This window comes from Triticum aestivum, chromosome 6D, assembly GCF_018294505.1.
Source record: "Triticum aestivum cultivar Chinese Spring chromosome 6D, IWGSC CS RefSeq v2.1, whole genome shotgun sequence".
NCBI classification, from domain to species: domain Eukaryota; kingdom Viridiplantae; phylum Streptophyta; class Magnoliopsida; order Poales; family Poaceae; genus Triticum; species Triticum aestivum.
The window spans coordinates 10,525,241-10,536,779 of record NC_057811.1 but is presented as its reverse complement, the minus strand read 5'-3'; the positions used below and the strand labels follow the sequence as shown (position 1 = coordinate 10,536,779).

The 11,539-nt window shown below is 47.6% G+C and overlaps 1 protein-coding gene across 1 annotated transcript; it reads left to right on the top strand.

Annotated features, from left to right (window-relative positions):
• Window positions 1-6,023: 6,023 nt before the first annotated feature.
• On the top strand, window positions 6,024-11,153 carry LOC606373 (probable methyltransferase PMT17; the record flags this gene model as incomplete). The annotated part of the gene is given in 6 exon segments (XM_044561805.1): window positions 6,024-6,044; window positions 7,997-8,697; window positions 8,787-8,997; window positions 9,124-9,421; window positions 9,595-10,059; window positions 10,655-11,153. Coding segments are annotated over 5 exon segments (1,896 nt in total). The 3' UTR covers window positions 10,881-11,153.
• Between the last annotated feature and the right edge of the window lie 386 nt (window positions 11,154-11,539).

The following is an 11,539-nucleotide window of genomic DNA, read 5'->3' as shown; positions in this document are numbered from 1 at the left end:
GGGCACCCCTCCACCGTCTACTGTTCATCCAGCCCTCCACACCACGGGGTCCTGTTCAACCACCCCTCCACGGGCACCCCTCCACCGTCTACTGTTCATCCAGCCCTCCACCACACCACGGGGTCCTGTTCATCCAGAGGCAACGCCACCACTCACTGTTCATCCAACCCCTCCCCCCCCGCAACGCTCACTGTTCATCCCAGAGGCAGCATCGATCGGCTTAGTTAGCAGCAGTAGCGAAGGAATCGCTCGATTGGGTTCAGTTAACAGCCATCGATCGATCGCTCGGGTTCAGTAACGCGTAGCCTGCAGTGCAATCGCTCGGGTTCAGTTAGAGCCCAACGCCTCGCTCGGGTTCAGTTAGAGCCAATGCCTCGCACACACGCGCGTACGTGTATGAGAGAAACGCGCATCGCTCAGCCCCCGACCTCCCACCGTAACCGGGAACTCCCTGAAATTTTCATCGCCCTCGCTTCTACCACGGTTTTTTCCGTCATGGACGGCCCAAAGAATGTCATGCAGCTGCGTCTCCGGCCCGCCCAGGACGAAAAGCTCATTTTCTGTCATGATTTTTTGTCATAGAAGTATGAGCCTACCACATCTATGATCTATGATGATACCGGGTTTTGTCACAATTATCATCATAGAAGTGTCATATGTATGACAGAAAAAAAATTCGTTCGGCCCAAAATGTCACGGATGTGTCTTTTTTTTTGTAGTGTCGTAGGCATTGGATCGGTGATGGAGAATTATGCCGGATGCGGTTCATCATGTAACAATCATAACATAGGGTGACACATAACAAGCTCCAATTCATCAATGTAATGTAGGCATGTATTCCAAATATAGTCATACGTGCTTATGGAAAAGAACTTGCATGACATCTTTTGTCCTACCCTCCCGTGGCAGCGGGGTCCTAATGGAAACTAAGGGATATTAAGGCCTCCTTTTAATAGAGTACCGGAACAAAGCATTAGCACATAGTGAATACATGAACTCCTCAAACTATGGTCATCTTCGGGAGTGGTCCCGATTATTGTCACTTCGGGGTTGCCGGATCATAACACATAGTAGGTGACTATAGACTTGCAAGATAGGATCAAGAACTCACATATATTCATGAAAACATAATAGGTTCAGATCTGAAATCATGGCACTCGGGCCCTAGTGACAAGCATTAAGCATAGCAAAGTCATAGCAACATCAATCTCAGAACATAGTGGATACTAGGGATCAAACCCTAACAAAACTAACTCGATTACATGATAGATCTCATCCAACCCATCACCGTCCAGCAAGCCTACGATGGAATTACTCACGCACGGCGGTGAGCATCATGAAATTGGTGATGGAGGATGGTTGATGATGACGACGGCAACGAATCCCCCTCTCCGGAGCCCCGAACGGACTCCAGATCAGCCCTCCCGAGAGGTTTTAGGGCTTGGCGGCGGCCCCGTATCGTAAAACGTGATGAATCCTTCTCTCTGAATTTTTTCTCCCCGAAAGCAAATATATAGAGTTGGAGTTGAGGTCGGAGGAGCTCCAGGGGGCCCACGAGGTAGGGGGGCGCGCCCTAGGGGGGCAGGCGCGCCCCCCACCCTCGTGGCTAGGGTGTGGGCCCCCTGGTCTTCATCTTTTGCAAGGATTTTTTATTATTTCCAAATAGACGTTCCGTGAAGTTTCAGATCATTCCAAGAACTTTTGTTTCTGCACATAAATAACACCATGGAAAGTCTGCTGAAAACAGCGTCAGTCCGGGTTAGTTCCATTCAAATCATGCAAGTTAGAGTCCAAAACAAGGGCAAAAGTGTTTGGAAAAGTAGATACGACGGAGACGTATCAGCTAGCCCCTCCTGCCTTTCCCTCTCATGGGAGAAAGGAAAGGGGGGCGCCACCCTCCCCTGCCTTTCCCCGCACTCCAAATAAGGAAAGGGGGGCGCGGCTTGGGAGGGACCCCAAGTAGGATTCCTCCTACTTGGGTGCCTCCTTTGGCTGCTCCTCCCTCCCTCCCACCTATATATATGTGGGAGGGGGCGCCTAGCACAGTACAGACAATTGCCTAGCCGTGTGCGGCGCCCCCCCTCTACCATTTACACCCCCGGTCATATTTTCGTAGTGCTTAGGCGAAGCCCTGCGGAGATCACTTCACCATCACCGTCACCACGCCGTCGTGCTGTTGGAAATCATCTACTACCTCGCCATCTTGCTGGATCAAGAAGGCGGAGGACGTCACCGAGCTGAACGTGTGCAGAACGCGGAGGTGCCGTACGTTCGGTACTTGATCGGTTGGAGCGCGAAGAAGTTCGACTACATCAACCGCGTTGTTAAATGCTTCCACTTACGGTCTAGGAGAGTACATAGACATACTCTCCCCCTCGTTGCTATGCATCTTCATGGATAGATCATTGCGTGTGTGTAGAATTTTCTTTTGTTTTTCATGCAACGATTCCCAACAACACACTGGACGGGTGCACGTGTCTCACCATGTTACATTCGCCGAACATATTTTCCTTTTGCTCAATGCACCGACACACCATCAATCATCCCTACCTCCGCCGCCACCTCTTCTCCCCGTCCATTCCACCTCTACACTCCTATCACGGCAGCCCCACCTACCGCACCTACTGTCACGGCAACACCACCCAACCCGCCATCCAACACCAAGACACCACCAAAACCGCCATCAAACACCTAGTCACCATCCAACCCACAACCAAACAACTCGCCACCACCCAACCTACAATCACCCAACCCGCCAACACCCAACCCGCAACCACACAACCAACACCACCCACCCACTGTCTCCTACACCAGAAACCCCCGTTTCCATACTACCAGCTAAAGTTATTCCTACCATCGCCCTTGTCAATGATCATGGCATGCGTACTCACACCAAATCAGGTTTTCATCAGCCCACAGATCGCCTCAACCTACATGCTACCACATCTCTCTCTTCCATCCCCAGAACTTATAAAACTGCTCTTCTTGATCTGAATTGGGCTGCTACATGCAGGAAGAATACGATGCTTTAATTCAAAAACAATACTTTTGGCAGTTAGTTCCTCGTCCTTCCAATACAAATATCGTTAATGGCAAATGGGTCTTTCGCCAAAAATTCCACTCTGACGGGAGCCTCTCCCGCTATAAAGCCCACTTGGTCTGTCGTGGTTACTCTCAACAACATGGCATTGATTATGATGAAATTCTCTCATGTTGTCAAGCCCAGCACCATTCTTACTGTTCTTAGCATCGCTATTTCCTTCGCATGGCCCATCCATCAACTAGATGTAAAAAATGCTTTCCTCCATGGTTCTCTTCAAGAGACCGTCTATTGTCAGCAACCTCTTGGTTTTGAAAATCCTTCCTATCCAAATCATGTCCGTCTTCTCCAATAATCTCTTTATGGTCTCAAACAAGCTCCATGAGCCTGGTTTCAACGTTTCTCTTCTTTCATCCAAACAATAGGTTTCACTTCTTCCCTTTCTGACACTTCTCTCTTTGTGTACCACTACAATTCTGAAACTGCCTACCTCCTTCTTTATGTAGATGACACAATTCTCTCCGCATCTTCTCAAACCTTTTTAGATCATATTATTACCCTTCTTCGTTCTGAATTCTCTATGACTGATCTTGGTACTCTTCATCACTTTTTGGGCATTGCTGTTCTTCTTGATTCTTCTGGCCTTTTCCTTTCCCAACGCCAGTATACTCTTGATCTCCTTAATCGTGATGGCATGCTTGACTGTCAGTCCTCTCACACCCCTGTTGATACCAGTTTCAAACTATCCGCTGACGGTGAACCTTTCCATGATCCTACTCTGTACCGTAGTCTATCTCACTATCACTCGTCCTGAAATTTCCTTTGCTGTTCAACAAGCATGTCTCCATATGCATGATCCACGGCTTCCGCATTATAATCATGTCAAACGTGTTCTTAGGTATTTGAAAGGTACTCTTGATCATGGTCTTCACATCAATAAGTCCACTCCTCATTCTCTCACCACATACTCTGATGCAGACTGGGCTGGTTGTCCAGACACTCGACGATCCACATCCGGTTTTTGTGTTTTTCTGGGTAACAATTTGATTTCTTGGTCCTCAAAAAGACAGGTTACGGTCTCCCGCTCGTCCGCTGAAGCTGAGTACCGTGCTATGGCGCATGCTGTCGCTGATACTATTTGGGTTCGTCAGTTGCTCTTAGAACTGCACCGACCGATTGAGCAGACTACTATTGTATATTGTGATAATATTTCAGATGTTTACATGTCTGAAAATCCTGTTCAGCGTCGCCAGACCAAACACATTGAGATTTATATTCACTTTGTTCGAGAGAAGGTGGCTCTTGGACAAGTTCGGGTGCTCCATGTTCCTACTACGGCTCAATTTGCTGACATCTTCACCAAGGACTTGCTACTAAGCCATTTCAAGATATACGTTCCAGTCTCAACGTCATCGAGCCCCCCGTTGATACTGCGGGGGATGTTAGACTATTCCTTGGATCACAAGTTTCCTAGTCCAAGTCGTTTTGTAATATCTAGTCTAAGTCGATTTGTACCAATATATATAGCCATGTACCCGGTGCTAAATATAAAACAAGCAATAGTTTTATTCATCTATCAATATAGACCAAAACAAAGTGGGACATATGGCATATGGTTGCATCAATCCCGGTGCCCTGTGGACATGTGGTCCATGCATTTTCATTGCACCGACAAGGTTCTTTCTAGCATGGCATCATGAAACCAGTGCCACTATTTCCACCAACTGTGAAGGCAGTATATATTTTATTTCAAGTAAAAAAAGAGAGAGGAAAAGCTGTAGCATGCTGTGAGCTCTCAAATGGATGGCCCATAATCTGTTCCCCCAAAACATGTGTGGTGCTTGCGCTGTCACCATTGACCAAATCCTGTCCACTCCATGTAGGCAAGAAACAAGGAGGAAAACAGGAGCTGCCGTGGTGGGAGATAAATAAAAGGAATAGAGCTCAAAAGGAGAGCCTTTTGGTTCTACCCTCCTTGTATTGTAATTGCATTGCAAGCAGGCGTCGTCGTCGTTGGCGGGTGAAGCTGCCCAGATCAATGGTAGATCAGGCAAGGCCGGGCGACATCGCGAGGGCGACACGAGGGGGGAAGGGGATCTTTGCCTTGGTGAAGGTAAATCCATATCGTGTCATCGTCCGTTTTTAAGCGCGTGGTGTTGGTTCGTGTGCTTGCAATCTTGAAAAATTCAATGGTTTGAAATCTCTATTTGCTGACAATTGCTACACGCTCCCCGTTCGACGTCGATAGTTAGCGCGGATTGTCATGGCGGCCTTGTTTACCTGGCACATGAAGGAACAAGCCATACAGAACCGTGGTAAATTATTTGTTTGTTTGTTAGGCGTTTTTGACACCACGCTAGTGTCAAAAACACTATTATATTATGAAACGGAGGGAGTATGAGCCTAAGAAGAAAAGCATCCAAGCTAGATCCTTGAATCGTCAAAAAGAAAAGGGATTCTTTTTTCAGAAACGAATGCCAGGAAACCAGCAATTTGCAAGCGCCGGTCGGTTTAATTCCTGTCATCTTCTTTCTTTCTCCGTTGGTTCCAGTTCCGCAGAGCAAAGAAATCCACCGGGGAGGACATTTTCGTCGGTGCAAGCAATTAACGGCGCCATGTGACGGAGTACAGACGGAGGCGGAGGCGGAGGGGCCCTCCCGTCCCTGCTTTCGTCCCCAATCCCTTTTCACACCACCCCCATTTTATTCCTCTGTGTCGGCATGGTCCATGGTGGTCTGGTCTCTTTGCCCTGGCCCTGGGTGGTGTTTGGCATCACACCACTTCACTCCCCACTCCCTGCTCAGAGTGCTCGCCTGCCCGCCCCGTTCGCCGGCCGTCGTTGAAGAGCTCGCTCGCGTGAATAAATAGCGCCTCACTGCCCGGACCGGAGCTCGGGCTCACCGGAGACGCTCCTCCTCCTCCTCCTCCTCCTTCTTCATCCGTCCCGGCGCGCTGAGCTCCTACCCAGGAGAGGAGAGGAGGACGGCTTCTTCCCGACGGACAGGTCTGCCGGCTCGCTCTACTGTTTCTTTCTTTCTTTCTTTCTTTGCGTGGTGTGGGTGGCGAGTGGATCCGATGGTCCGGCGGGCGGTGGCTCCGCCTCGCCATTTTCGCTCTGTTTTCTTGTGATAAGCGCTCCGGGATTTATTTACGTGTGCCTGCCATCTCAGGTGCTTGGAGCGCCCCTCCTCTCTCTCCAGTCCCCCTCCGTTGCGGAGAGCCGCTGCCTCCTCTGCCCCAGATCTGCTCCGTTCAGTTGGTTGCGATTTTCGGTGTGTCTGTCGGCGCTCCCCGGTTCCCCCTCCAACCCAAATCTTGGTAGGTCCGCGCTGGTGCTTATGCCTGATTCTTGCCCGCTTCGTCTTGTTCGTCGGTGGCCGGGGCTGGCGGCCGGAGGTCGATGCGCGGGGACGCCGGGGCAGGCGAGCAGGCTTCGCCTATGTGTGTGCGTGTGAGATAGAGAGATAGAGAGAGAGGCGCTCCGTACAGATCGGCTGCTTCATATGCAGCCTTGTGCAATGCGTGAGGCAATTCATGGATTGAGATCGAGATTCGGCAGTTTTTGTGTGCTTGGAGAGATTTGGATTGTTTTTTCTGCTCTGTTCGTCTAGAGATGGAGTCTGTCTAGTGCAGAGTTGCATGTGCTTGGAGCCTTGCTCTATATGTATTTTTCTCTTAGCTTTGTTGTTTGGTTTATTAGCAAAGTTCAGATACGCAACCAACACTAGCTCATTAGTTACACTAAGCTGCAACTTTCTGAAAATCCCAATGTTGTGGAATTCGTGCACTTGCCTCTCTATGTTAATTCATGCATTCTGCCCTGCAATGCTGTTATTTCTGGCAATTTTCTGTCTACGTATGCCGGGTGATACAATTTTCCTTCCCCTGTATTTCCAGTGGCTCTATTGTGTAATAATTGTTCTGTCATGAAAATAGAGTTTTGTCTCTCTTGTTCTGAATTTCCTCTTTTCCTCAAATTTTGCTTCACAATAGTATCTCTGCGGCTGTTGTTGATCATCTTTCAAGTTTATCTTTTTGTACTAGTATTTGTGCTCTTTCCATCATCTACTGTCATGTGGAACTCTTTTTACAGTTAAAATGACCATGATTTACTGTGTCCAGTAGTTGGGTTTTTTAAGTCTGTTTACAGCTCTAGTACACTTCTCTTACACCTACTGAGGACTGTAAATTAGGTATTCTCTGAGTTTTGTTGTTCCTATGATCTGTCACTATGTCAGCCATTGTAATTTGCGCCTATGTCATGTTACAATACCTGATGAGGTTGACTGTAACTCCCTTTCTTTAGAACTGTAATTACTGTAGTAACACGTGCATTTTCATGCCCTTATTCCTTTTATAATTTCTTCCCTGCATGTATATGTATAGCACACAGATGTAAATGACTTTTTTTTACAGTCCTCTAGTAGCTGAGTTACTGTTGTGTGGTTGTTCCTATACTGTAATTGTTTCAGCGCACACTACCATGACTTAATGTTTACAATAGCTGTTTGCTTTGTCTCTGATAGTCGGCGTATATTTTCTCCGGAGGTAACTGGTCAAATGTTCAGTGTGTATGTCTGAACTTGAATGTTGCAATGCATTTGAGTTACAGTACTTAGTACTTTTATTTTTGCTTTGTAATTCACTGTAAATCTGAAGTTGACTGGTGCTCTATCTGCTTTTTTTTGTTAGTGTTTCCTTCTACATTAATAACATTTTAAAGTTACATTATTCAGATAGTTTGCCTTAAGCTTCAGACTTTTGGGAGTGTTTGCCCTGTGACAAACATGTGTTTCTTTTTCAGTTTTTACTATTCTTTCAGTTCAAATGTTTGCATAGTTCCAGTTAGGCTCTTTTTACGGGGTTCATTTGCATCTCTTACACTTTCCAGTAATTCTATTGTTGCTTCTGTTGGGAACCACCGTACTAACACTCACTCGTTCTCCAAATTTGCAGGAGCCATGGCTAAAGATTACCCAGCATCTCCTAAAGCCCAGCATCTGCAAGAATCCAAGAAGCAGCGTCTCACCTACGTACTTGTGGTGAGCGCTCTCTGCGTTGCCTTCTACGTGCTCGGGGCATGGCAGAACAGCACCATGCCGAATCCTGTGGCTGATTCGGCAATCAGCCGAGTCGACTGTGATACCGTGGCGCAGAGAGACGGCTCGGTGCCGTCTTTTGCGCCTGCATCTGAGAATGTGCTCGATTTTGATGCGCACCACCAGCTGAACCTCAGTGAGACAGAGTCTGTGGTGCAGCAGTTCCCTGCGTGCCCGCTCAATCAGAGTGAGTACACGCCATGCGAGGACCGGAAACGTGGCCGTCTGTTTGACCGGGACATGCTGATATACCGTGAGAGGCACTGCCCGGGCAAGGACGAGCAGATCCGATGCCTCATTCCAGCGCCACCAAAGTACAAGAACCCCTTCAGGTGGCCGGAGAGCAGGGACGTCGCTTGGTTTGACAATATCCCTCACAAGGAGCTCAGCATTGAGAAGGCCGTGCAGAACTGGATCCGAGTGGAGGGGAACAAGTTCCGGTTCCCTGGTGGTGGCACTATGTTTCCCCATGGCGCTGAAGCGTACATTGATGAAATCAGTAAGCTCATCTCGTTGTCGGATGGGAGGATCAGGACGGCGATCGACACGGGCTGCGGGGTATGACAAGGATCTTGTTGGAGAAAATCTTCTGACTTCAGATTTATGTATGTTGCTACGATGCTGATGCTTTTGTATTATTGATGAAGGTTGCTAGCTTTGGGGCATACTTGCTGAAGAGGAACATCATTACCGTGTCGTTTGCGCCGAGGGACACACACGAAGCTCAGGTGCAATTTGCACTGGAACGTGGTGTGCCTGCCATCCTCGGGGTGATGGGATCAATACGGTTGCCTTATCCATCTAGGGCATTTGATCTGGCTCATTGTTCACGTTGTCTGATTCCTTGGGGAGGACATGGTGAGCACTTCATACATCTGAAATTTCTCCAATATGTAGCTTATCCTTCGCTTCGCTTTTTCAAGCTGTTCTTGAGTAAAAGTGAACTGCCTGATTGACTGATGTTGTAAATAAATAAATCTTCAGATGGACTGTACCTTGCCGAGATCGATAGAATTCTAAGGCCAGGGGGCTACTGGATTCACTCGGGCCCTCCAATCAACTGGAAGACGCACCACAATGGGTGGAAGAGGGCCGAGGAAGACCTCAAGCGGGAGCAAGACAAGATTGAGGATGTCGCGAGAAGCCTTTGCTGGAATAAGGTGGCCGAGAAGGAGGATCTCTCCATCTGGCAGAAGCCCAAGAACCACCTTGAGTGTGCCGACATAAAAAAGAAGCATAAGATACCCCATATCTGCAAGAGTGACAACCCTGATGCTGCCTGGTATTAAATTGCTTCTCGAATTGTTATCATACTGTTGGTAATTACTCCCTCCGTGCCATAATGTAAGACGTTTTTTGACACTAGTGTAGTGTCAAAAAATGTCTTGCATTATGGGACGGAGGGAGTATCTGTCTGTCTTGCTCTGAATTTTTTTATCATACTATTTTGTATAGGTACAAGAAGATGGAATCCTGTCTTACTCCATTGCCTGAAGTAAGCAACCAGGGATCAATCGCCGGCGGAGAGGTTGCGAGATGGCCAAAGAGGGCATTCACGGTGCCCCCAAGGGTTAAGAGGGGCACGATTCCGGGGATAGATGAAAAGAAGTTTGAGGAGGACATGAAGCTGTGGGAGAAGAGGTTGGCGTACTACAAACGCACCACACCCATAGCACAGGGGAGGTACAGGAATGTGATGGACATGAACGCGAACTTGGGCGGTTTCGCCGCTTCCCTGGTTAAGTACCCTGTGTGGGTGATGAACGTCGTCCCGGTCAATTCGGACAAAGACACCCTCGGAGCAATTTACGAGCGAGGGTTCATCGGCACGTACCAGGACTGGTGTGAAGCCTTCTCGACGTATCCGAGGACCTACGACCTTTTGCACGCCGACAATTTGTTCAGCATCTACCAGGACAGGTGAGGAACATGCATGTTTCAGTATCTATTTTAGTTAGTGATCCTTAATCAGTTCTACTTACGTTTACTCTATTGTTCCATCACGGTGTGTTTTAGTTGGTGATCCTAGATCGGTCTAACTTACGCCATACGATTGCATCAGCTTATCAAATTGTGTTTTAGTTCTGCTGTGTAGTTTGTTACTGATTCTGATAAGATATTTTAGTGGTTGCTCTGCATCATTTTCCAACCCGTGATAGAGGGGAACCAAAAATAATTATTGCCACAGAGATAATCAGAACCATGTTCACCCCATATTAAGTGGTAGACTTGAAAAGAAAATGATAAGACTTATATGCAGATCGGTTCGGTTGAATATTATCACTTAAAATTCGACTGATGCTTACTCCTGCTGACACTTGTCATTGTTAGACCATTACTTTACTCATGGCTATGGTGTCACAGTATAGTTTGCTGTCTATACTGTCTGTAAGTATGTAACATAAGATCATGGTTTAAACGCAAGAACTTGTATGCAGACCTGGGAGCACGTTGTGATAATATTCTTCAACTGATGCTCACTCCTGCTGACACTTGATCCTGCTGAACTCTGCAGGTGCGACATAACGGACATCCTCCTGGAGATGGACAGGATACTGAGGCCCGAGGGCACGGCGATCATCCGCGACACGGTCGACATGCTCACCAAGGTGCAGGCCATAGCCCAGCGGATGCGGTGGGACAGCCGCATCCTGGACCACGAGGACGGGCCCTTCAACCCGGAGAAGGTCCTGGTGGCGGTCAAGACGTACTGGACGGCCGACCCATCGGAGCACAGCTAAGCTGCAGCTCTCTGAGCTCCGAAATGGCTTGTCCGGTAATCAGCCGTGACACGACGATGGCGTCGGTTTCGCCATCTCGGTGTGTGTGTAGTAAGCAGTGTGTGTTTCTCTCGCCTTTTTTTTTTGTCTAATTCTTTGTAGTTCGGGTCGAAATGGAAACAAAAAAAATACGTCGAGCAGAGCATAGGTTTTTTTTAGCTTGTACGAGCAGAGATTGTTACTATGTACTGTACTACTAAGATTGACTTACTGGAAAAATAGGTCTTTTACCCAGCGTGCTTGTGTAGTGGTATGGTGGCAAAACTCCGCGCCTTTCGAGTTCATAGATTGTGTGGTTGCAGGATCTAATCTGCGTGTGTTTCATCTTCAGTGCACTCAGGGTTTGATAGATTTTTCCTTCTTTTTTGACATGGGGTGCGGTTTTTCGAGTAACTAAGCATGTTTTTTTTTTTACTTTTTGATCTGAATGATTAATCATGGTTTGGTCTTGTTGAATTCTCAAATCTGGAGTCACAATAATAACAGAAGAGGATGATTGAGCATAACTTGGCCCATAAACAGGTGTTCAGTAGAGGCATGTTTTAGGTTCATTTCAAAAATTTATTACGCAGAGCAGAACAACTTTTTTCAACCGGACATCACCCCTTTCCATCATCAAT